At 36.8% G+C, this 27,514-nt stretch overlaps 1 protein-coding gene across 15 annotated transcripts in view; it reads right to left on the reverse strand.

The window, feature by feature from the left end:
* The window catches only part of si:dkey-21e5.1 (potassium channel subfamily T member 1), a 116,048-nt gene that overhangs the window by 19,447 nt on the left and 69,087 nt on the right, over nt 1-27,514 (reverse strand). For 12 of the 15 annotated variants that reach the window (XM_038300354.1, XM_038300289.1, XM_038300297.1 and 9 more), the window contains 21 exons: nt 24,484-24,537; nt 24,338-24,386; nt 24,076-24,135; nt 21,764-21,838; nt 20,116-20,199; nt 17,863-17,957; nt 14,195-14,375; nt 13,668-13,832; nt 10,761-10,897; nt 9,704-9,767; nt 9,380-9,488; nt 9,185-9,293; nt 5,745-5,894; nt 5,413-5,648; nt 5,146-5,166; nt 4,452-4,665; nt 3,215-3,320; nt 2,901-3,073; nt 2,358-2,429; nt 994-1,128; nt 589-700 (listed from right to left, as the gene is read on the reverse strand). In XM_038300354.1, the coding sequence (XP_038156282.1) occupies nt 589-700; nt 994-1,128; nt 2,358-2,429; nt 2,901-3,073; nt 3,215-3,320; nt 4,452-4,665; nt 5,146-5,166; nt 5,413-5,648; nt 5,745-5,894; nt 9,185-9,293; nt 9,380-9,488; nt 9,704-9,767; nt 10,761-10,897; nt 13,668-13,832; nt 14,195-14,375; nt 17,863-17,957; nt 20,116-20,199; nt 21,764-21,838; nt 24,076-24,135; nt 24,338-24,386; nt 24,484-24,537 (2,401 nt within the window). The remainder of the gene's footprint in view (nt 1-588; nt 701-993; nt 1,129-2,357; nt 2,430-2,900; nt 3,074-3,214; nt 3,321-4,451; nt 4,666-5,145; nt 5,167-5,412; nt 5,649-5,744; nt 5,895-9,184; nt 9,294-9,379; nt 9,489-9,703; nt 9,768-10,760; nt 10,898-13,667; nt 13,833-14,194; nt 14,376-17,862; nt 17,958-20,115; nt 20,200-21,763; nt 21,839-24,075; nt 24,136-24,337; nt 24,387-24,483; nt 24,538-27,514) is intronic. The other 3 variants (XM_038300374.1, XM_038300367.1, XM_038300283.1) reach the window with 1 other exon arrangement.

The raw sequence follows: 27,514 nt of genomic DNA on the forward strand, positions 1-27,514 counted from the left end.
AGATGTTATTTTCATGCGTTTTATTGCATTTAATGTGAAAAGTTAGCCAAAGAAAAGACTTTCACCAGAAGGTTCAAGGACCAGCAGGTCAGTATACATTATTTACACAAAAGTAACTTCAGATATGGGTACGTATCGTGAATGAAAAATTATATATAAGCATGATCTGAATAAGACATGAGTTCTAAAAGCCAATCATTTTCATTCTATCCTAGAAAACAAAAAGCAGCTCCAACAGAAATGAGTGACACACTTCTCATTTTGGCGGTGTGAGAATCATTTTAACAGTATTTTATCATTATTTCTAAATGCATGTATAAAAATTTATAATAAGACAAGGATGCCACAAGACCTTTAAAATAGATAAAGCAAAGGATAAACATCTTAAGGAAGAAACGTTCAAAATAAAAAGCAGTTAAAAGGATGATTAAAGATACTGACTAATATTAAGGTGGTTCCCATGCAAAATGATTAGAAGAGTCACATCAGCACTTGTGTAAATCACATATATCTTCTCACGATGTGGTTGCATGATTGATTTTAACATTTGTCACTGTCTAAAACAGACTAAAGTCTTTGAACACTTGCCTTCTCCAGTTTAGACAGAGCGAGCGAGTAGCAGTCCTTTGCTCTGAACTGCATGAACCGCATGTTAGATGGGTGTGTGAGCTCTGTGATGATGCTTAGACTGGGGAACAATCTGGGTGAGGAAGAGGAAATAATGATTCTTTGGTGAAAAGAATAAAAGATTTTTGCCAAAAACGAGGAACGTTCAGGGCTATGATAAATGTTTTTAATTATTTTTTAGCACCACGAAGAGCACCACAATGACAGAGAGTAGTCTTTGGTATCAGTTCATTCTCTGTTCATTAAAAAGATGAAAACATTAAATCCCATCATTAGATTTGTTTATTTTTTTAGTGAAGCTAAAAAAAAAAAAAAAAATACATATAATATTTAAAGGGAGAAAAAAGTATTCAGTCTCTCTGTTACCTGAACATTGTCTGGACGTTGACAATAGTCTTGGCGTCTGCCATGTAGTCTTCCTCAGCACTCATGGTGCTTTCTTTGTCCACAACAACCAGGTTATCAGCATAGATTATACCGCACTGGAGCAGGTTGTCCAAACTGGTGCATTTCAGAGAGAATCATAAGTCTTTTGCACAGTAAAAGTAACTTCTACTTTACTTACTTTATAAAATCATGTTGAAATCATTCAGTCTACTCTATTGTAGGGCAGCAAAAGCCAAATCCGGCTTATTTGTTTCATGATTTTGGCCTTTCGGGACTTTTTGATTCTGTTTAAATTTTCTTTTTTCAGTTTTTAGTTGCAATTAATTTATATCAATCTGTGTTTTCTAGGTTTCATTTTCTATTTTTTGTATTTTTCATTTCAAATTTTGTATTCGAATTCTTATATATTTCATGTTTACTCTCTGTTGCTTCCTTGCAATAGTCTCCTTTCCTTTAGCTCCCTTCTAGATCCTTTCGCCCGCACCTGCTCCCAATCAGTTGATTACTATATTCTTTCTTCTGTTTGGCATTTATACTCCTCCTCTGCAGGTAATGTTTGCTGGATTCTCTTCATTCCTCCCCCTTTGTTCTGGTTCCTGTGTCCCTTGATTAGTTATTTCTTTATTTTTGCTTCTGTTGCCACCATTTGTGATTAAATCTTCAAGAAACAACAGCTTGCATCTCTGCATTTGGGTCTTCAACAAACTCAACCTTACAATTTTATGAGAATCAGTGACTGTATCATCAGAGCCAAACTAAACCCTTCCTAATCATGCTTGTTAAAACTGCTAAGTGATTATGTGATCTAGTTGGGAATCATTTTGAATCTACATTTTAATAACAATAGCTAATGCTGATTTAGGTAAAAGCTAGGTGCCTTACATGAGCCAGTTTACATACAGGGACCCCTAAAATAAGGTTTTACACACAATTCACACTAACACTTTCATATTATAAAGCTGTAGATACACATGAAAAAAGCTGAAAAATAACCTAAATAACTATGTAAAAAAAATATATATATATAGTACTAAGATATGCAAAGGTTTAAAATAATCTTTTTATTTATTTAAATGGTGAAATATATTTTTATACCCCAAAAATGGTTTAAAATCTTTTTTATTGAAATACCAGTGACCAGTTTTCTCCATCTGCATGAAGCATAAAGCAACCCCCCTACACCACAGGCGGCTTCCCACCACAGCTCGCTACAACTTATCTAACACATGGATCTAATTTAAATGATCAAGATTGAATACATTTTACTAGTAATGTAATCAAGTAGTGTTACTTTTCTCTTTCATATTAAAAGGAATCATCATGATATACTGGAGATCACTTACTTATCAATAGTTCCAACCATGAAGTAAACCATTGGAAAGCAGCAGATAGCCTCTAAAAAGTGGTTATCAGGTCTGCAGGAAACAGGACACATTCAAAACCAATTATACTGACAAAACCCCCAATGACAGTTTATGAAGCTAGTCAAATTATTTCCTGAAATTTGCTTGCTAATGAGGAATGGATATATTTATCTGAATTTCCCTCCAAACTGGATCGAAACCATCTTTAATTGAGCAAAGTAGCTGCTTATGGATATCCATCAAGAGCTGGAAAACAGCTAGAGCTTTCCTGGCTCTACATTTGTAGGATTTTTTTTTTTATTTAAATACAAACATGGTAAAAAATGATTGAAATAAATAAAAAAAAAAAAGGATAAATCTAAAATTAATCAACACAGGTGGAAGGAGTTATGGCTTGTTTTAAATTGGTAGTAAATGAACACGCCATTAGGGGCAGTCATTATGACATTTCTATGTTCTGTATCTTTGTAGGAGTGAAAATAATCATGCATCAGGCTGGAACAGGGGTGCACAGAGACTTACTCATTGTCCAGGAGCAGAACTATTGGGTTGAGCTCCTTTCTGGGCCGATAATAAGCTCGCAGGGGAACTATGAAGTTGTAGAGCCCATTTCCTGCCATCTCTGCAGACACTATAATCAGCTTATTCTTGAAGCCATAAGACTTAGCATCCTCAAAGCTATTATGTTTGCAGCCCTGGGTGGAGACAGAGTTCAGCAGGAAGTCGTCAGGCTTTTAGCAGAAAAATCACCTTACTCATTGTCTGTTATAAATAAAAAAAAATACGAAAAAGCATGTGGGGAAATCCAACAGCTCAATTTCAGTGTAAAACTGCACCTTATTGAGGCAAAGGCAGCAGGGTGGAGCTTTCTGTGGAAGGAGGTGGCACAGAGTCGGAGAGCTGCCGATGTAGGGAGAGTTTGGAGGGTAACCCTTCACAAACCTTATGGAGGGAAACAGAAATTTACAGGTGAGGAGATGAATACAAGGGAAATACAGAACATTTTGATAATATTCATTCCCATCTTTGGCATATTGGTCATATAAACACAGACAAAAAGTAAAGATTGATTTTCAAAGAAAGGAAACACAGCCAGGAAGATGAGCTCCGATCTAGCTCCCACGTCATAGTAGAGCTTTCCACTTCCTAATGCTAATTATGGTTCCTGCAAAACTGCACCTGCATCTCTATGTTTAACTTAGTTATTTGTTTTATCAAATCGTGTGTTTGATTCCATAGGATAATTAATCCACATAAACCGGCGCTCTGAGAGGCTTCAGGTTCCCAGTGTGTATCAGATTCTGCTGCAGATTTTAATCATTCAACAGATGCTTTTCAGCCTACAGGAATGTTAACATGAAATTACATATCCTGTTTTTTTTCTTGCTTTAATGCAAATTAAAGCATAAACTTGATGCGTCGCCTTTAATGTTTGATGCTTTAGATGCAATTACCCCAATCAGTTGTACCTTATAACTTTGCCAGTTTGAGCCCTTAGACGACACCACCACATGATGGCAGTGTGGGACCTTAAGTTTCACTTTAAAATCTCTGCCCTTCCTTAAAAAAAAAAAAAACCTTTCAGAGGAGAAAAAGACAACTTCAACACCACCTCTGCGCCTGCAGTAGCAGAGGCTCAGAAGACCATGTTATGTCAAATGATAAAAATCGCTCTGAAAGGTGCTATTTAGGTTTGGCGGCTGATATCACACTGCATTTGAGTTCCTTTACTTTCTGTTCTTTAAACTGCTGCAACTGTGACTCTGTGTGGCTATCTTAAACAGGAACATTGACAGCAAAGCATCTAAGGAGCATCAGCTGCACTAAAAGTAGAAGGCTAACCTCCCTGTCCTGATATGAATCACTGCATCTTACAGCATCATGACACACCAATTATAAGCCTGCTGAAACGCCATCCATCTTTCTTTCTACAGCCACTGAAGGGATGTTCAAGAGAGAAAAAGGTGAGACTGATCAATTTCAAAGCACAGAATGCAACCATCACGAACAACACAGACCCACGGATCCCTGCTGCAGCTTGTTCATACATTTAAACATGTCTGTGCCACTTACTCTGACCCTACAGAACCCTCCTCATCTGATTGGTTGGTTTCATCCTCCGACTGGTCGCTAAGGAGGTCGCAGGGCAAAATTGCGGAGGAGTCAGCAATTTCCAGGACGGGTGCAATGCTTGGCCTTCGACTTCCGGCCCCGTTCTCAGTAGGTAGAGTCAGTTTTCCACTTTCCCCAGGAGGATCGGGGTGCTGGAGATCTATCGCTACAGTCCCTGAGATTAAAACAAGTGGATTTTAAAAAACCCCAAAGAGCATTGGCATTGTCACTGTAGAAATTAAACAACAGCACTTTACAATTAAAATTACATTTGTACATTTCTGACACTCAGTATTTTCAAACTATTCAGTAGATCTAAATGTTACATCTGAAAGAGAAGATCTATTTCTTTTCAGGCAGATGCCGGATAAACAGCCTATAGCATGCAAACTGCAGTGCTTGCAAAACATTCTTGACATACATCATATGACTGCTCATAATATGTTGTATGGCAATACCTCAATGCATTTATTACATGTATAACATACTTGCTGTATGCACAGCGCATACATAGTCTATTGTGTTTAAACCTGATATGTTAAAAAGGATAAACACATTAAGCAAACTATCTGTAGGGTGTAGTAGAAAGCAATTTAATCTTTATTTATGAGACTTTGTGGTGTTTAAACAAAAGATGATCCATGCATGAACTTACCATATGAGGTTGCCTGATCAACTTTCAGAAAACAAAAACAGGCACATTACAAAAAAAGTCAGCCAATAAAGTAAAGGAAAGTATAAATTCAGTCAAAAAATATCATGCAAAAGCAGTAAAAAGGCAGCCATCATTCAGAAATGTACAAAATGCTTTCAGGATTAGGACGAAGCGTCCATACTCTCTTCACACATGCCAACCTTCTCCTGCCTACCTCTCACTAATGATTTTAGGTTAAATGTTTCCTTTCCACGCTGTCATTCTTACCCATGCTGGCTATGATGCTGTGAACGGGAAGCCTGGAGGGGGCGTCATAGAGACCAGAGACAGTCAGACCCTTGGCATGATTCTCCTCCTGTTTGAAGATGAAGGCAGAGTTTTCCTCCTTGGTGATGTTGATATAGTAACAGGTGTCTGTAGCAGCCATGATGTGACGTGGTCCAGGATTCAGGAGGATGCTTTTGTTGTCTTCCCTCTTCACTCCGATCAAACACACTCCATACCTAGAGGGCAATTCCAAATGGATCTCAGCTTTCAGTCATTCTGTCCCGTGGATGATACTAATTCATTCTTAATTCACCAGCAGAGGATTTACTAACTTCTTGTGGGCATGAAAGGAGGCATAAGTGAAGCTCTTTCCATCATACTCTCCAAAGAACTTGCTGTCACCTAGACGGATGTGGTAGACCTCGTTCCCAGAGCAGCGTCCGTAAGTCCTCTGCCACTGCTCTGGCGATGTCTGCCCCTCCCTGGAAAAGGAGCAATTCAATATTTACTGTTTCATTCAGAGTAACAGTCATAATAACACTTATCTGAGGCGAATATACCATTTCTAGCCTACATGGTAATTAATGTTAAATTATTCTTGGCCTTTTTGTTGGTTTGCACCCATCTTTTTTAAGGGCTTCTGGCAAGGTCACTTTAAAAAGTTCATATTACTTTTTATGCGAAAATCCATGTTGGTTAAATTAAAACATTACACATAAACCTGCTGGAAGAATGATTAATATTAGGCTAAAATGTATATAAGCTCATACAGCATATATGCAAATACTCTGCTAATATTTAGGTACCGGGAAATAATCAATAATGACGTTAAAACATCAATCTGAGATCTTGAAGGATTAAAAAATGTTTTTTTTTTCTGCCAAAGCACAGATCAGTTAGACACATTCTATGCATTATGGTTCTATGCTCCTAGTCTTTGGTTGTTTTCCTATTTTTTCAATGTAAACACATCAAACACAAAATAGTAAATTGTAAAATTGTGTCTCCCTGTTATCACTACCAAGTAGTAGCATAGTATAAGTATAGTTTGAATTATTATTAAAGATTAAAGAACATTTCAACCTAATGGGAACCAAGCACAGCTAAAATAAGGCAGCATCAAGTAAGTTTGATTGACATGAAGAAATATGTCTTTGACACTCAGGGCCCAGCAGAAAGCAGTGGTTCTGCATGCAGTAGATCCATGTAAGTAGGTCAATTTAGGTTAGAGATGTCAGTGTCAGCCTCGGACACTGATGGTGATATGGAGACTGAATAAGGGAGGAAGCCATATGGAGGCTCCCCTTATAAACCCATTTCTCTACATTGTATTAGTCAGTGAAATCAATGGTGTCAATCAAACCCTTTTTTTATCTACTGCAGTCACGATCGCCAACAATTCTCATACAGGCCTTGTGTACTTCTGCCATTTTTACAATATTATTGTTTCAAATGGTCAGCAGCACATCAATCAGTGCCAATAATGAGTGGATGCTGACTTCTGACCAGGACAGTAGTTTTTGTCTAATTTAAATAAAACACATTTTCACTGCCAACTCGTTAAATATTAACACTTTTTGGTCAAAGCTTCCTGCACGTCACATCCTGACTTTAATGGGGAATGTGGATGCACAGGGTAAATGACACGTTGTGTCACGTGAGATACACCGCACTTTAAAAAAAAAGTAGCCTGCAGTTATTGTTAAGTTGGTAGCTTCAGGAGCACATGGTAACATGTATACGTGCTGATGGAAATAAATGTTTAATTTAACAAGAAATAGAGGTTCTGTTTTTTTTCCCATTTAAGCCAACATTTTATTTAATACCTTGCAGGGCAGCACAGATACAGTGCTGCTAAAATTCCTGTTAATATGCCTGTTTGGAATTTCACTGGTTTGCCCTAACTACTTAAGAAGCACAGGGAGAGATTCTCACAGATAATATAGACAGTTTCTCACAAACCAAAGCATTTGTTCAAATAACCTTGAGTGTGAGGGAGTATATTACCAAAACATATAAAGCTGGAAAAAAGCCTCTGAGGCATCAGTAAGTTAAGACCTGCATTCAGCCCCTTCTAGCAGGAGCTGTGCTTGAGTGAATACTTGTAAAAATAAGTACATAAAGATCAGCACTCATTATTAACAGTGTTATAGTAGATCGATATTCTTTAGCTTTAGGGGTTAGGAATGGGTTATTGTCCGTTTTTTTACTTTGCTGTACATCAAAAATGGTTCCACCACAGCCTGTCATGCACCCCCTACATCACAGAATAACGAGAGGGCTACCCCCATCATGTCAGATGCTGACAAGATGGGGGCAACACCAAACGTCAATATTTGACGAGTTGAAGCAATGTTTAGGCCACATGATTTTTATGATTTATTCCCAAGATTTGAGACAATAAATTCCGATCCTTAAATCTCAATTCGCCTGGCACAAGATGAAGAGGAGGATGAGTGTCTCTAAGGGCCTACTCATATGGATGGTCTCTTGAGTCATCAGGAAATATAGGCATCTTCAAAAACAGTTACCCAAGAAGACTGAGGGGACTAGACATGGTCGAGTAGAATGTAAATCCATAAAAGAAGACACCAACGGATCCCTCCGATTCTTAAAGGCGAGGTTCTCTTTTTCCATTTTATTCCCTCTCTTAAAATGAACAAAACCTATCAAATTAGCCAAATTTAATGAAGTCATATCAAATTCACAAACTTATCATCCACTAGTGCGAGGATTGTGGTTAGTCTTGAGAAGGTCAAAAAACTAAAGATTTTATTATGTTTCGGTATAAAATTCACCGACCCTAGGATTAGGTTCCCCCGAAATCTTCTAGGCTGAATCTTTTTGGGTTACTGGCAAAAATATCGACATTTAAAGTATGAAGAACAGTGTTCAAACATCCCTAAAAACAACAGTCAGGGGTCATTTATGTAACAAAGCTGGAAATCAAAGTATTAATTAAAAATTTGAATCATCTTAGATTCTGAAACAAATTGACTAAAATCTGTTTTGCAGATTTTAGTCAATTTTTAGGCGTCTCTGTCCTTTACAGGCAGAAGAAGCATGTTAGAATCTCCATGATAACATCTATGTGCTGTATTTCTGATGTGGTGAGAGAAGGAAGGGTTGGAGCCTAAAGGAAGAAACAGGTTGATATGCTTTCTGATGTGCTGACATCCATCAGTCTAAGTCTATATCTCTAAAAAGACACTTTCACAGAAAAAAAAAACATTCCTTTGATTAAACAATCAAGTCAAGCTAATTTTGTTCCTGTGAATCATAAGCAGAGTGAGAGAGCAAGAACAGAGACCATTATGAAGCACATAACCAAGGCCTCAAGCTCAGCATTGATTGCTATTTGTTGTTTGGACCCAGTGATGATCTGAGCCGAGTAGGGGAAAACTATAAAGGTTAATGAGACAAACACAAACTTAATCTGAGTATCATCCTAAAAATTATAGAAAATTTTACAGGTTTGTCACTTCTCTTTATACATGCTCTGCTGAGTGTCAGAACATTCAGCATGGCTGCCTGTGGTAGTTAGGTGCTGTATACCAAGTGAACTGGATTTGAGTATTTAATTTCATGCAAATCTACTCTAAAATATGTTTTTATATGGCAGACAGATAGACAGAGGAAAATGGGTAACACTGCTTGTAGTTATATACACATATGTGTATTTTTTTTTTTACATAAAAAAAACTGAAGTTAAACAATGAAAAAGGCTCTTAAAAGAATCCATTTATAAAGCAGAAGGTGTGTGTTTACTTACTGTCCTCTGGAGGTGTGAACCAACAGAGTCACTAAGGTGGATGTGGCTGGACACACGCAGTTGAGTGCCAACATGGCGTACTTGAACTCTTCTTCACATACAACGTGATCTGTTGAAAGGAATTCATTAACAATCCTTTACAAATTGATGCAGTTGTGGTTTTTGAATGCATTATATTTCATTTTTTGTACCTACCGGCAAATTTGACATGAAACTTATTTTCCGGTTTGAGTATCTGTACGTATAGAGGACAGTTGGGAGCAAAGTCTTTTGCAGCCCAAGCCCTCAAAATAGTCTGGTGATCCTGCAGGAGGAGAAATATCCTTTTGAGTTAATGCTCATGCTTAGATAATCACTGAATTTACTGCCTCATCTTTATTGCAAAGCATTGTTCTGGATATCTAAATATCTTAGAGTGACAAAATAAGGGTAAAGTATGACATGAAGGGAAATGCCCCTTTTCTTTGTTCATGCAGTTTATGAAAGGGTTCATGCTAGAAGTCGCTTTACTTCACTTACAGCAGCTGTTCGGTCGGCTTCATTGCGGCTGCTCAGGATGAAGCACGCCTCAGCATCATCCATCCTAAATCAGCCACAGACAAAAATGAGGATCTATGGCCTGGTTCAGGCAAGCATAAAATGTAATATCCAGGTAAACAGGTGCCTGGTTTTGGAAGGATGCTTATGTTCCCAGATATGAGCTCTAAAGTTTAATAGCCCAAAGCTTAGATGGAAAGAATCAGTAGTTAGATGGCACTGAATTGTGAAAGTTGCAGCAAATCAGGAGGGAAAGATCAGCTTACAAAGTTACAGGGGGAAATGGGCTCACAGAATCACGCAGTGTAGCAAGTCTCCATCCAGGAAATGATGTTGATTTCTTTCTATAAGGGGCCCTTCACAGTTTTCAGCCTTTTCACAATCATACAAAATGTGCACTGAGGGTAGGGGGTGTCATGTTTACGCTATAATGATGCCATATGACATGCAGAGTTAAAATATAAAAAAGTATGTTTTGAACACTTGTGAAAAGGCTGAAAATCATGGAAGATCCCTAAATATTAAAGCAAAGAAACACATTTCCTTATTCACTCTTTAATAGTTGTATGTTACTTATGACATTTGACCAAAAAGAGTGTGAAACGCATTGAAGACAGCCAACTAAGGAAACCAACATTAGGGACTGTAGCCTTTACACATGCGTGGGTCGCTGACTGAGCCTTACAGTGCCTCACGAAGCAATTTCCCAAAACACATCAACACATTATGACTCAGTCGTTAAAAGATATTAAACAATATCTAGCTATAAAAAAAAACTACAGTTGGGACCTTTTTTATTCCTGTTAATGCCTTTAGTCTTTGCTCTGTGCAGAGAATGATGTTAAATTCTATTACAGTGATGTGCAAGCAGAGGGCAGCCAAGATGACTTGTGGCTAAAGCAATCTGTAATTGCAAAGTTAGTGGATCTGTTTTTCCAATGGACCACTTTTTAAAAAAACAGGTGAGTTTCTAATGCTTTCTTCGAGCATGAGTTAAAATATTCACCTTACTGCAAATGAGGGGAAGGTGATAACTTACTTGGCCCTCATCAGATCCTGGTCTTTGAGAGCAGATCCTTGCAGGTAGATGACACGCTGAGACCACAGAGGAATCTGCAGGATGCGTCGAACCTGAATGTCTATTTCTGTAGGGCAAAGGATCACCACGTAATAGTCCTGCAATCAAGCAAACAAAATTTGTTTTCTGAGTTTCAATAATTGCTTTTTAAAGTAATGTTGAAGATTAATGAGACATTTAAAGTGTAGATCTAGTCTAAGATGCGCTCATAGTCTGCTACACATTTTGCATATTAATCACCATACCCAGTTCCATATTTCTTTAATCTTAGTTTGCTATTTTCAAGAACTGTACAGAATTGTCTGTGTTGCAAGTTTGCTCTTAGACTATTCTACTTGTTTTGTATGTTTTACTTTTATGTCTATCTGCAAGCTAGCATTTTCCTGACACTTTGCTAGTGGTGCACCTGAGCTTCCTCAGTTTTGGAATAATAAAATATATGTTTAGTTCTACCCATTTGTGTTTGAAAACATTTGCGAAGGTGGGTGTTGATGTTGGAATCACTTTCCTTCATATTTACTTCAGGGATTCCATCTGACTGAGATACGATTGTCCAATGCTTATATGTTTTTGTGGATGCCGGAATCTCAGGGCTTTATGTTTAAAAAAAGACATACAGCATTATGGAGTTGGGTAATCAGAGTGCAAAATACGGAGGTCTGGGGGGGGGGGGGGGGGTCGACCCCCCCAATTAACCCATGAGACCCCCTGAAAGCCTCAAAAGCAAAATTTAAAGGGGTCTTATTGTGTCAAAAAAATTTAAAATAAAATATTTTTTTGTAACTAATGGTCACTAAAATGTTTTAAGCTCAACATGTCCAGTATTAAAATTCAAAACCTTTATTCACAAATATGGTCTGTTTTTTGCCAAGTGGAGCCAGCCAATCCTGTTCGCGTATGCAAATTAGCCATGTGCTTTTCCGCAATTAATAACACGGGCAACCAGACGCAGAACAGATTGCGGGAAGACAGCATGTCTTCACTCCTGTTTGTGGACTTCAACAGACCTCCTTTGGACAAATTCGACCCAGTTCCATTCGTCAGAAACTGGATTAAAGCAGGACATATGCATGTGTATGTGAAAGAGAGAGACAGACAAAGAGACAGAGAGAGACAGACAGACAGTCTTTGTGCATGTGTGTGTTTTCATAGACTGACTGTCTGTTCAGGCTCTTGCCAGCTCCACCAGATTCACAGAAAACTTCATCCACCAAGCTGTCAGGAAGCTAAACTCTCTCCCCACAGCCGCATCCTCCAGGCTGTCAGGAAGCTGACCCCCCCTAAAAAAAAAATCCCTCCGCACTTATAAAGACGCTCTTTTTATCAGGAGGTTCTTGACCCAACAAGTGTCAGTGGGTAAAAAAAAAAAAAAACTGATCCATAAACTGCAGTTCAGTGTACAACTGTGTTCAGTTTTGCAATTCCCGTTTTGCAAAAGAACTACGTTCATAACCAGAAGGGAAATGCATCCATCTAGAAAGGACCAGACTAGTTGTTCAGACTAGGAGCATCAGTCTCCCCAATTCATAAACCAAATAGTTATACTAAGTGTTTCGAACAGGGGTGCAGCAGGGGCAACTGTTCATAAGAGCAGCTGCAGAGTCAAGAGTAGAATGAGACTAGTGCATGAGGTGCATAGAGAGGCCAGCAGAATCACTCAGGCTAATGTAAGTGGTAAAATATTAATGTAGACTCAGTAAGACAATGATGATTGTAAACCTCAGTAAGTGGAGGTTTACAATCATCAGGAACATGCTGATGGGAAGAGCGCCGAGGGACTTTTATCTTAGCATTAGTACAATTTAGACTACACTTTAAGGTGTAATGCAACATGATGTGAAAATATCTAGTCCTTTATTTCAGTCAAAACAGAGAACCCTGATAATAGCTAAACACTTTAAGTCCTTCGAATGATCACATCAGGTCTAATTGATCTAGCTCGTCTTACACATACGTAGACAAAAAGGTGTTGCACATTAAATTGGTGAAATAACAAAAACAAGCAAAAGTAAGCTTCCTCTTCCCTTTCATTTGTGCTGATCCTAAACGTAACATCTGAGCTGTTTACATTTGCAAGCAATAAAACATACGTAACAGTAATTATTTACATGTGCATCATCACTCTGGTTCTCTGGGTAATACCTTTACCTTACAATTACTACCTTATTTCATTATTAATATATCAGTGAACAACAGACTATATTGGATTCATTGTGTTTGGCAGGGCAAAATAAAATAGTTTCTTCCCAAGAAAACTAAAGGAATGAAAAAATACAGTAAAACAGAACAGGTTCAAAAGCAACATATTTTGACAAGTAACTAATATTTATTCCTTTTTATTCCTTCCTTTTATTTTAAGATCGATTCCATATAGAATTCAAATTGAACTACACGACTTGATCTGGAAAGCATCATGTACAAATTCTTTGCAAAAGGAAGGAAATTCAGTACAATATTTTGAGCTGATTGGGTAATTACCTCCCATGCTGATTTTTTAGCCAATCATAGCAGCAGTAACAGCTTAAATAGTTTCACAACTAGTATAAAAAGTATGCAATCACTTTGGACAAATGATTGCATACTTTTCATATCCACTGAAAAGAGATAACCTTGATAAATTTTCCCATTTAGAGATAATACCAGAGGACTAAGCTTACTACTTAGATTATGTTTGGGGATATTTCGTCATCTAACTCGAAATTACTTTTCTTAAGGATTTTGTAAGAACCCAGTTATCCTATGATGTACTCCTACTCATAATCCTACTGTAGCTGATTTATTTTCTACTTACAAGGGTTTTCTTGTTGTTAAATTGACATGTCTTAAAGTGGACCACAGTTGAGACAACCAAGCTGTAAAGACAGATACCTGCAGCCGAGGATGAGCGTAGAATTCATTGAGAAAATCCATCAGCAGGTCGATCTTGAGTGAGCTGACACATAACACAACATGTTTCTCAGTCTGTGCCCGGTGACGGCTGTAGTTCCCCCCCAGCTTCTGGCTCTCCATCCACAGGTATGCTAGTTCTTCAAACTGATACATTGAAATAGAAACAATGGTTAAGAATAGAGAAAGAGGAATCAATTTCTTGTCCAACAGTTAATTTTATGTAAACCTCTCATTAGGAAATTTTGGGAATGATGGAGCAAGTGTTAACTAGCATATAATTTAACCAAAGATTTAATTAGGAAGCAGAAACTCCTGTATTAGCCAAAAGGTCTAAAAAATTAAGCTCCCTATTAGTTTCTGATTTTTTCATCAGGCTGCATCAACTGCAAAAAGTATCCTGCTAATATTTGATAACCTCAAAAAAAGGACATCTAGGGAAGCAGGAAGTGAATGGATTCCAAAATATATTTTTATAAAGTTTGTTTCATCTATAACGTGGTTCATACCTGGAGCGGAAGGACTACCAGTGCAACGCAGATGAGAATTACCACCAATAGCTGTGATGGCCAGATCTGGGGAGTGACATCCCCATAGCCCACAGTGGAGAAGGTGACGATGCAGAAATAAAAGGAGTCAAACAGGGATAAGTGCTTTCCAGCTCTCTCAAGGTGCTGAATTCCACAAGCTCTGCAGAAAGAACGGGTGACCAATATCCTTCAGGTTAGGACGATTGAAATAAAAACACTTTATAAGGTATACAGCTACACCAAGGTATTAGAAGTTACTCTTTTAAGACTTCTGAAATGTTCTGACATTTAAGATCCTAGTTTTTAAAGCTCCTCAATGAAATACCAGAGATAGTGACAGTTTTCTGTGGCTGAATAGAGAATGAAGCTGTGTAGCATCGTTCTTTCCTTCTCTGTTTCTGAGGACCATCAGCTGAATCAAGGCCACTATGTCAAAGAACTCTATAGAAAGAGTAAAAAATCTAACTGTTAATACAAATTGTTGAAAAAGAAAGCAAAATATAAAAAAGTTACAGCGCTATTCTATTAAACAAAACAATTCCATCACATTTTATTCTTTTTTTAAAGGGTAAACACCCTCTTATAGTGAAGCTGTTCATTTTTACCCAAGTTTATGGCACTAAGAAGATCTCCTTCTAGCTTATGTCTAAACGTATACATGTCTCATTGAGACAAGTGGCTTCAGGATCACAATTTAGCCTTCAATTTGATTAGGACCAAAGGGCACCAAAGCCAATGCAGCGTCGCCTCCTCCTCATGTCCTCGGTTTTTATTTTAAGGTGACAACATTGATTCTTCCTTCGGTAATCTCCTTCAATGCTTCTGACAATTAATGTGTTTTTTTTTGTTGAAGATTTAATCAAACCCTGAGACATGGGAAATGAAGTTGTCAGGGTGTTGGTCAGGGCCAAGGAGGAGCCACGTTAGATTAAAACGAAATTGGTGCTATAAAAGTCCAAATCGATAACACATCCTATAAAGAATAGGTGAACTACTGAGAGTTGAAGTGTTTTATTGTTAGATGTAAATTCTGCACAAGAATTACAAGACGGGCTGCACATGAGTTGCAAATAAGAAAAAACAAAACAAAAAAGTTTCTGAGTAAATAAAAAATTGTCATGCAATATTAGAGCTAAAGAAAAACAATTGTAAAAAAAGAACATTGACCCAAACATTAGCTTTCCGAATGCAATTGTTTTTTATATGTGCATTGGACAAGTTTACCATTTATTTATTTATTTATTTATTTATTTATTTATTTATTTGTTTATTTATTTATTTATTTCAAACAAATGCTCAGAATGTAAAATGAGCCTTTTCTATTTCCAGCATTTTCCCCTACAGGCTCCATCATTCAGTTCAGTTCGAGTGATAGCGGCCAAATTCTCCTGGCTGTCTGAGGATGTGACACGCTGCATGCTCTCGTTTACCACTTTTCTTTGTTAAATCTCTGCCGCAGCGAGAAAACAGGGGTGAGTGTCTGTGAAGATGGCTCACAAAAGACAAACAACAAGTGTACCTGAAACCTCAGACCCACGCAAGAGTAAGAAAATAAACATTTTGTTTGAAAAAGGCCAAATTGGAGTAGCAATAATATGAGAATAAGTGGAAAATAAATATTAGGGAAGCTTTCAACAAAGAGGGAGCTCAGATCTGTCCTGTGAATGTCCTCAATAATGTCAAAACGGCACATAAAATATATATATTTTTATAATAGATTATGGATCACAGAAAGGCTCCTTAAGACATTTCAAAAATAAAGCAGTGAAGGGTTTAAAATATAAACAGCAAATAAGTCATTTTTTGCTTTCATTTATTTAAAATGGATTTTATAGAAACAAATGAAACAAAATATATGATAAGCATTTTTTGTGTGTTTTCGGTACCTTTAAGGAAATATGATGCATTTCCATTAGTTGAGTTTTATTTCTAAAATCTGCTTATAAAATAGATTTTCAGTTAATCTTGGGGTGTTTCAGATGAAAAAAAAAATTACAATAAAAGAGCTTGAGGGTTGTGTGCAGTATATGTGCTGTTCCTACAACTGCAATCTTCTGGACCGATATGTCTGATGTATTTCCAGGGATCTGCTGTAACCACTCTTCAAGTTTGGGGGTCACTGCCCCGACTGCCCCAATGATCACGAGTACCACTGATGGCTTGACCCTCCAGGTTTTATCCAGCTCTTCTCTGAGCCCCTAGTATTTTTCTTGTTCCTTTTTACCTGATGTTTCAGCTACTTGGTATTGCTACGTCAACCACAACGGCTTTCCTCTGCTTTTTGTCCACCACCACAATGTAAGGTTGGTTTGCCATTACCATTCGTTGCGTCTGTATGTAGCTTTCCCTGCTAGCATCTTACACCCAGCAGTTATGTGCTGGATTGTCTCAGGAGCCTCTTTGCACAGTCTGCACCTGGGGTCTTGTCTGGTGTGCTCAGCAAATGTCTCAGACAATGGGGAACAGAAGATGAGGTGCCAGAGACTCCATCATTGGAGGATAAGCCTATACGTGTGATGTACCACCGGAACATAAATTAAGTGGCGGATATCAGGAAATCCTACCAATAGCTAGACAGAGTCGGAGTGAAGAATAGCAGAGGCACACATCATGACTGCACAGGAGCAGGATCTGGGCCTCTATTGCCACCTGGTTGCATGACCTTCATTATGCAAACTACAGTATTTTCTTTCACATTTAATAGCTATGATGATTTTCCTTCATCAAATCACAACCAAAGTGTTATTTTGTTTAATTCATGCACGTCAGATTAATCCTAATGAATTCTGCTCGCTGAGTGGCAACCCCTCCTTTGCTGAAAAAATAAGTGTCCATCACCTAGTTACATGTAGCGATGGTTTACCCGCTATGCTGTCCTTTCAATAAACAACACGCTGTCTTTCTCTGATGTGCAACCACTGATGTGAGGCAGAGTGCAGTTATAGCTGTTTAGAGATGAGACAAAGTTGCTCCTCTAGCACCTAATCTGCGCACTGAGAGTAACTGTTAATTTCTTAGCTAGTGCATAAGTCACAAAAATTTGTTTTTCAGCTGAGATGAGTCTCGAAATTTGTTTAGCCTCCTAAAGAACAGCCAGATCACCAGAAGTGGCGAGATGCCCTGCTGATACCAGGCTGCAGAAGCTCTAGGGTGAAATCATGAAATAGATGGCACCAATACAAAAAGTGTGACAAGAGGCAGTGACACAGAAAAACAATAAAGTGTTTTTGTTCTGGTTCGAAAAAATAGCACCAAAAAAACCCAACAACCAATATTTCCTTAAAAAAATAAAAACTCTGTAGTAGCTACAGCAATATTTTATTATATGCGTGCCTTTAGTTGACTTTGGCAGGCTTTTGAAAGCATTAAATAGGACTTTTAGAACAGCTATTCTTATCTTTCTATTTCTTTATTTAAACTGGCTGTTTTGACCTGTTTAACTACAGCAGAGAGTAAACGCAAATGTAAAGTTTTCAGCTTATATTTTGCTTTTTTTTTGGGTGTATTTCATTGCATTTAAATCCTGCAGAAAAAAACAACAACAAATAAACAAAATGATGCATGTACAGTATGGTCCCCCAACTCTTACAACAACCAGAAATGGGATATCAAGCTAAGAGATGCTTAAGAACCAGATGCTGACTCACCCTGTGAACACCAGACACAGTAAGGTGCAGATGAGAATGACCACCTGGTTGAACATTGCGGAGTGCGTCCTCTGAATGGCACGATGGAAGTCATTCTGGGCACAGAAGAGAAGATTGTCATGCTGGTGTTTTCTGCTGTAGATACTCTATAATATTACAAAGCTATTCCAATTTCTAAACTGCATAGTATCCTTTGCTTTCTGTATATTACTGACCCTTTCAATAACTAGAATCTTATTCATTTAATATATTTTTTCAACCCAGTGACTAAGTAAAGTTAATTATATAGATTAATTACTAAATATATATATATATATATATAAATATATATATATATATATATATATATATATATATATATATATATATATATATATATATATATATATATATATATATATTTTTTTTTTTTTTTTTTTTTTTTTGTTAATTATAACAATGTTTTGCTTATAGTTAATGAAAACACAATATTAAGAGTATTGCATCAGACCGACTAATATACATTTTGGTGCAAAGATATACTAAGAGACATCTCGAAATTTAAAAGTTTCTTAAAGCTTCCTAAAATGTCCTAAAGCTGATGTACATTTAAATCCAATTCACTATTCTGCTGCTTTTATGTTAACTGTCCTTCATATATGGCAGATAATGAGTGGTTCTCCTTGTTAGAGTGTTCTGGCTGCCACCTCCTCCCTGCTGGCCTCAGGTTTAACCATCTGCTAACTACAGCTTTGGCATGAAGCGCTCATTCTGTCATTGCCTTGTCTGAATCCCAGTGATATTGCATATAACACTCATTAGATTATGACCCAATTCCTCTCAGACTTAGTACGATCCAACGTCTTCAGAATTTTGTGCATCATTTCATGTCGAGCTGCGTAACTTTCTGTATCATTTCCATAACACCTCATGGGTAAATATCGAGCCTTCAGCCCCCTGAAAATAACTTTTTTTATGTAGTCATGAGTGCATCTTCTCTCCAAACATGTCAGCCAACTGCTTCAGAATAAATCACTGGTTTTAGCTTTTAAGGCCAACTAATTAAACAGCAGACTAATTCATCAAAGAGTACAGCATTACTGACAACAGTGTTACATGGAAGCTGGCAGTATTACTGCTATTAAATGATGCACTGCCTCATGAACAGATTAGATGCATTTACCCAAAGAGTGATATCAACTAAACCATAAGGAAGAAACGGGCCTAACCAATTAAATTATGTTCAGTGAGACTGTGTTAAAATCAACAGCTAATTATGTCAATCTGCTTTAAAACTGTATAGCTGCTGGGAGGGAAATGATCCATCAAATCCCGCAGAAGCATCGACTGTATGAAGATTTTATTATTATTAGCTATAAATGTATTGTAATTCATTTGTACAGAAAGAATGTAGATCTAGGGTTGTAATAACCAGAACAATGTTTCAAAGAGGCACTCAGTTCACAATAAGGCAAAAAAGTTTCCATGGAAAGGTGAGAAATCAAAGACAGTGATGCTTTGGTTTGTCTTAGAAAAATTATGATTAAAATATTTAGACTGTAAAAAAATGTTTACCAAAGAAAGATAGGAAGGAATTTCAATCTGTCTTCTTCTGTAGTAAATATCATATCATATCATTTCAAGTAAATTCGGTGCTTAAATCATAAATTGTAAAATGTATACAAACTGTTTTCTGTTAGACACCCGAGCATTAAGAGAAAAAAAAATGTAACTTTAATAACAATAACTATTTTAAAGTGTTTTTTTGTAAAAAAAATAATTTAATAGCATACACTCAGTTAAAATGAATGTTGAAATGTTTATTTATTTCAGTTAATATCAAAAACTAAAGGCACATTTCATTTTTATTTTTGGTAATTTTTTTTTTGGTTAATTTTACTTACAACTTTTGAAACGTCCAGTTTCCCAGTAAGTTTTAATATTATACAAGATCAATACTAAGGATTGTGTAAATACCTGCATATTCAAAAATAATTTACACTGATGTATCTGAGCGTTGGCTCCAAATGTGGAAAAAAAAAAAGTAAACAGTTTGACCTCTTGCTTTATATCTTTGGTACCAAACTATTAAAACATTGAAGAACGTTAAAAGTTAAAAGAAGTATTTTAAACTTAGGAAGATTGAGGGAAAATAAACTTGAGAAATGCCATTATTGTAGTGCTTTCGTATTCATCTTACCATTTTTCATAATTATAAAAACATAATGTCTAATGCTAAAGTGCACAGGATCTGGTTCTGGTACAGAGACTTACAATCATATTTTCCAGCGCAGCTTTGGCAAGCCAGCAATTAAGAAATACAGGAACAAATATGTCTCTTATTCGAGCCCAGAAGATCTTAAAAGGAGAAAAAAGAAGACAAACACAGCGTTAAACAGATTGCTGTTGAGTCATATTCTTTTCATATGGATTAGAGATAAACAAATACAGGCGTTTATTCATTTGTATAACTTTCAATCTGTAAACGTGATATAAGTAACAAATCCTTGTTACTAAATTCCTATTTAAATATCGTATTTCATTGTTGCCCTATTAAGCTAAATAATCAGCATCATTAAAGATTCAATATGGTACTGTCCAAAAAAAAGCTACCCTTAATTTGAACACTTTTTTGCACCCTGTGCAGCAATCACTGTAAAAAAAATAAACCTCTACATTAAAATTGATCTTGTTCAATCTGTATCTTATAACCGGTTGCATGTCTGTTACTTAACTTATGTTGAAATGCAAAAAAATTCGCGTTCAACTAGAAATGTTTGAATCGAAAGAAGAGGGAATCTGAATGCCTTGTTTATTTAGGCTTAAAACAAAATGACCCTCTCAATACATGCTCTAGCTGGTACCACACTTTATCCATTATAGAAGCTCTTTGACATATGTAGAGTTTTCAAGCTTCCCTCAAAGAACAAATAAAAAAATGTTGCCTCACTGCAAAAAGGAAAAAAAAAACAAAAAACAAACAAAGTCACTAGAACATATATCTGCTTTGGTTAAGACTATATTACGGTTAAGATGGTTGGGACTATATTGTTTTCCAGAAATAATCTACATGTTCAGTAACTCCTGCCGATAACTGATATTTACCAATATATGTCATACATTTCCTAAACTTTGGACACCATGAAAGCCCAACTACAGTGCTGATATTGCTTCTCTACCTCAGTTAAAAGCCAACAATCCTGAGCTGCATCTCAATCATTGTCACATGATCAAACAAAGACCACCCGATTCCTCTTCCCTCCCCCCCTGAAACCAAAACAGCTTCTACATGGAAATAAATATTATTCATTAATATTTGCCTTTTTTAGCTTATCAGATCAATGCCTATAAAACAACTGTTGGCTGATAACAGTATTAATACCAATACATCCATCACCAGACTGTGGGTTTTCACCTGCAGTCTGGCTTTTCTGTAGGTCCCTCCTGTTTTCTCGAATTAAGTCCTTTCTCGTCCAGAAAGTGAAATATGGTCAGATAGGAAAGCTAATTATTTAGTTTTGGAAATTAGCTCAAATGGGTTCAGAAGTTTTAGTTTTGCCCGTCTTTTTTACCATTTGCATCATCTGTCTGCATTTTCAACTGTTCTCAACCTTACCGTCTATAATGCATTCATGATCACCCTGCACTGATTTAAAGCCTGTTTAAGAGTACAAACAAATCTGTTGGTAAACATGGCACACCTTATATATTATCTTTGTAAAATTTGTTTACTTTGTTTGTGTCGATAAATCACCTTTAGCTTCATGTGAAAGAGTGTTCATTCAGCAGTAATGGTTTCAACAATTGTTTTTTGGTATATAATTTTATGTTGACAACATTCCATTAAGTTTCCATTTCGAAATGTGAAAACACAGTTTTATGCAGGATAAATAAAATAGAGAACATAAGATGAATTACTCACTGTGATAATAAATGGTACTGTATTAATCATCTCCAATATGAAGGATATCTGGAAGATCTGCTCCCAAATGTTCCCCTGGAAATGAAATGTATGGGAGATGATTGAATATACCAGTAAGGTTATTATTTCAGGCAGAAAAATGATGAATATTCCAATCAGGTGAGTTTTTAAACCCTGTCTTATAAGAATTCAACTACAGAGGGTCCATCAATCAATATATATCATTTCCTAAGTAGTACAAAATATAATAGCAGTAAGTAGTAGCAGCAGTATGGATGCAGTGAGAACACATCCTAAAGGACTGAGACAGTATGCTGCTCACATGCAGGGAATAAAGCTATGCTTAAGTTTTAGCAAAGGAGCAAATAAAACGCTTGCTGCAACAGAATAATATTCAAGGCTTTAATTTATGGGCTGTTAAAAACAGCTAAATATTTTGAAGCCATTCCATTAAAACAACCCACTGAGGCAAGAAGAGCGTGACATGGTCAAAAATTAAAGGATTAACGGAGTATTAAGTATATACATTTCCCCAGATCATCTCGAGGTTGAAGTTTAAAGCGATTGTCAAATATGTTTACCTTCCTCAGAGTAGAGAGAAGCCGTTAAGCGGCTGTTTTAACAAAGTTCAGGATGTCAATTGGACTTTTTTTATACAAAACATTGCCTCTGTATTCATATCCCTTGAAGTTCATTATATATTTTCATCTTATAAAAAGAAAACCCTTTATTTTTCCTAAGAGGAGATATTCAGGACAACTACAAAGTTCAGTCGATGGCAATTAGGTTTATGAGCAGCTGAACCTCTCTACTAAAGCAGAGTGTAAATAAAAAAACAACAGCATATACAACAACAACAACAAAAAAACAGTAAACGCTGAAACAACAGAGGTATATGAGCATGGCATGAAATTCTCTTCACTGCCGTCAGGGTCTACAGTGTGCTAAACAACCCTTCACTAACTAAAGCTTTAAGTCCTTCGGGTGGGTTTCTACCACTTTTGCTAACAGAAGAAGATTTTTAGCCAGTTCTTTGAAAATAGCTTAAACTTAAGTCAGTGTGTGAGTGTGTGTGAATGGGTGAATGACTGAATGTAGTGTAAAGCACTTTGGTGAAGTCGCCTGACTTGAAAAAGCGCTATATAAGTATCAGCCGTTTACCATTTTATTTAGACTGCATGGAGATCATCTACTGTATCAACACCAGTTTTTATGTCTTTACATTTAACTGCATGTAAATCTATATCCTGACAAAGACATTCTAACACATATATAAGTTGTTTGAATCACGGGCTGTATGTTTAGGGTTGTTCTGGCGCTGGAGGTAAAAACTCTGCCCTCGGTATTTAATCTGCAGCTTTTATACCCTACACACTATCTTCCAGGTTTGAAGAGTCTCCCAACCCTTACTGAAGAAAGACCGCATCATAATGCTACCTATATCATGTTTCACAATGTGTTTGAGGTAAAGTGCGTTGATGAGGTCAAGAGTTAAACTCTCCCCTCACAACGACACCTTCTTTCATATTTTACTGCTGTCTTCTCAGATACCTCACATAGGACATAAGAGTAGGTACATAGGAGTCCATGCTGCCATACCCTATGTTATTTAATAAACCAACTGTTTAGACAACGTCTGAAGCCAATCTATGGCAGTGAATTTTATTTTATGATTATTAGAGTTAATGGGCCTAAATGTAAATGCATGCCACACTTTTCAGATGTCTATTTCTGCAGAATTATAAGATTTATGTAATATTTAGCATCAGCTCCCTGATAATGACTGTTTTCTTCTTTTTTCAAAAAGGTTCAGTTCTTCAATCACAACTAAATTTGAAGCTCTGAGGCTTCTTATACGGTAATAATAATAATAATTGAACTTTATTTATTTCACACTGAAGAAATTCACCTCTGCATTTAACCCATCCCCCTGAGGAGCAGTGGACTGCCACTGTGCGGTGCCCAGGGAGCAGTGTGAAGTTAAGGATCTTGCTCAGGGACACAGAGTGCAGGCTGTGGGGATTGAACAGCGTACTAGCAAACTTCTCCGAGTACAAGTGCACTGCTCTAACCACTAGGCCAACACTCCCCAACAACTTCACCTCTAAGATCTCTTATGCCCTCTCATATGCACCCTTCAGAGGGATATCAAGACTAAACTGTCCCTTTACCTTACTTACGGTATACGCAAAATATAATCTAATTGTATTAAATTATACAAACAAAAAAAAGAGGTCCAGACATTCCTGATCAACACCCAATAAGATAAGAGAGCACATAGACAAAAACTGTGAAGCAAATCGGTTCCTTACCTTGTAGCTGAGATATGTGATAAGCATAGTCTCCAAGAAACCGATTAAGGCCACTGTCACCTGCAGGAGAGATGAGAAGAAGATGGATGAACCTGTATCTGCTGACTCATCTCCTCTGGCTTCTTAGCTTTCACTGGGGAAATACACTAAGCTATATGTTTGTCTTATAAATGAAACTGAGTTTAGTGTTTAATTACACAGAATTTAGTCCATGGTGTCCAATTTAATGTATACCCTTTCAAAGCGTTGCAGACAGCCTTACCTGTATAGCCCACACAGGTTCCCGTCTGCTCACCCAGAAAATTAGGCACCTGCATTAAGTCACAAACACCTATTAAGTATTCTCTGAAAATTATTTACAACTAAAACTCTAATGAACACATACAGTTCATTTTGCAAAAAGCATACCATTTGATTTCTGTAGTCTCTGTAGCATTTAGGGAACTGTCATTTCGACATGGACTGAAAAAGAAAACAGACATTAAAACATCAATAAGAGAAAGACTTAAGCAGGATTAGTGTTTGTGGGCTGCCGGTTGAGCTGTAACAAATAATGCTGGAGCAGAAGCAATCAGGAGAAACACGGATGTTTTGCTTTTTTTCAAATAATTATTTCGAAGGCAAAATGTACCTGAAAAAAAGGATTATTTTGCAGAGCAGAAGATCTGAGCTTTTTACCTCAGAAAAAAACAACTAACAAAAACATATAAGAAAAACAGCTTTGGGTGTTACTTTTTTCTTCTGTTGTGGCCACAGGAGGATTAATCCATGAAATTAGTCTATGTTATTTTTGTGTTCAGTATTGGTACTGAGATAAAGGAACTTCTCTGTCACATTCTTAATGACTGAGATGCAATTATATGATCAAACACTTATTTTGAAACAAAAATCTATACTTTTTAAATCAGTTTTGAAGAAAACGCTGTTATATATTACAGAATGGAACATTTAGTCTTACATTTGTTCATCTGTACCAAGTAGGAAAATGATCTGTGTTCAGTTTACATTAAACCAACAAGTTAATTATCATTATGTCTATAAATCAAATAAATTATCATAACATCTTTGATTAAGGTTAGTTTTCAAATTGAAAAAGAGATTTTTTTTATACATATGTAAAGTTACTATGAACTCCAAAAATAGACTTATACACTATGGGCCGGATCTATCAAAGGTTTGCGTGTATTAAAACGTGAGCTATTTCACTGTGCACGCTAAAAAATGTACAAACTGATCTATCAACAGCGTGCTAAAAGGATTTGGTCTTTAAAACGTGCTAAATAGCGCCTCTTATCAATTTAGTACTTTTTCTGCTATGAATATGCAATATGGGGCGTTTACACGCAAAAGTGCGTCTTGTGGGAGGAGAACATGTAAATATATTAATTTAGCACTCGCAAAGTGATTTATCAAACCTGAAAGCAATTTTGCTAACGGTATCTGACTCTATATTTAACACGTTTCAAAAGAAAGTGCAAATGGTCTGTATGCGTAATTGCGCACACATGGCAGCGGTTATTGCCGCAAGAAGGAGACATGAAATGAAGCAAGGAGACGCAGAGAACGCATTTTTTCACTCCGTGTGAATATCTTTGGAATGAACGAGGAAACGATCATCAAAACATTTCGTTTATCCAGCATTGCCATTTTGGAGCTGCAATTCCAGTGATTTGCTCCTCACAGAGCGTCAGCTGTACTTGTTCCTCAATGCTGGTCAGAGGCATCTCATCTACTGTGCCCCCTCCTGCTTTGTTCGCAGATGTTTTGTTATATGCCAGTTTTTCTTTGGTTCGCCTTCTAATATCCTGGTATCTTCTTTTTACTTCATCCACTGTTCGCAAGGTTTCACCAACAGCGTTTACTTTATTACAGATTTGTTCACATATAGCGTTCCTCTGTGTGACAGTCACACTTTTTTGCTGTAGTTCACTTAAATGTTTGTTGGCTTCATCCACCAACACCTCCATTTCCATGGGGTCGAATTTCCTTTTGCGCTTTCTGCTGTCCAAACTCGCCATGCCGCAAACCACCAAACGCGCAAAACCATCATTTAAATAGGGCGTCTCCAACAGTTTTGCACCTGCCACCAGTTACGCAATCGCTCTTGTTAAATCACCCGCAAACCATGGTTCAGCCCCTCGCGCAAAATTCCAGTTTGCGAGCGCAAATTACTGCACGCAAAATTGGATCTTGATAAATCCGGCCCTATGTCTGAATAGGCTACGTCAGTCATTTCATTAAGTTAAACTTAAATTAAATTAAATTGATTCATTATACATACAGTATATATCAAGCCTTTCATTCTAGCAAATGTGAACATTAGGGCTTACACATGATGAAAAACAAAAACTATTACAACATTAACTTAACAGTACTATAATTCAAAAAGAAATGTTGGGCCTTAAAAGTATGCTAATATCATTGCACTGAATGCTTGGTTGGGCCTCCTTTTCCGTGAATTATCATTATTATTATCAATGCAACAAGGTAAGGAGGTGATTCAACTTCAGGTCATCTCTATCTTTGATTTCTCTGTCTCTCATCGTCCTCTTTGACAATACCCCATAGATTCTCTGTGAGGTTCAGGTCAGGCCAAGCTACTGGACTGTCAAACACAATAAGATCAAGGTAATCACCTTTGGGAGTGCTGGCAGCTGCCACATCTTGCAAAAAAGAAAATAAATAGATAAATAAATAAATCAGCATCTCTATTAAGCCAGTTAGCAGAAAGGAACCAGAATTGCTGTCAGATTTCCTGATTGATGAGGCTGTGTTGACTTCAGAAAACACAGTGGTCCAACACCAGTAGAAGACATGGTACTCTGAGTCATTGCTGAGACTGAAAACTTCACAGTGATTTTAATCAACATGGATGTGGTGCCTCTTTATTCTGTCTTGAGATTCTAGGACCTTGAATTTAAACTAAAAAGCAATTGTACCAAATATCCAAAAAAAAAAAAAATGTTTAGTACATTCAGTTCATTTTTCAAGCTAAAAAAAGCTAAAAAGCTGCTGCAGGACCATTTCCTTAGATTTCTATGAACATTCTTGGATAAATTACTCTGTGAACAACCAGCTTCTTGCCAGAAAAACCTTGTTGTTTAATCTCCTTGTGGTGGTTGTCAATGACTATCCTCTGGACACATATCAAATTAGTATTCTTTCCAGACATTGTGTTGCTTGTTGACCAAGACTGATCGATCATTTAGAGGCAAGAGAAACCTTTTCCAGTGTTTTAGCCCTTTAGTTAATTAATTACCCAATGATATTAGCTGATTAGGAAATGATACAATGGTTTACTAGCATTTAGAATATTCACAATATTATGTTTTCTGAGCTACATATATTGAATATATATTTAACTGTTTTGGATATTCATCAAGGACTAGCAATAATATTCAAAAATGATGCATCTGCAAAGTGTTCACTACACTGCTCT

This window comes from Cyprinodon tularosa, unplaced genomic scaffold (assembly GCF_016077235.1).
Source record: "Cyprinodon tularosa strain WSP-4 unplaced genomic scaffold, ASM1607723v1 ctg112, whole genome shotgun sequence".
In the NCBI taxonomy this organism is placed as follows: domain Eukaryota; kingdom Metazoa; phylum Chordata; class Actinopteri; order Cyprinodontiformes; family Cyprinodontidae; genus Cyprinodon; species Cyprinodon tularosa.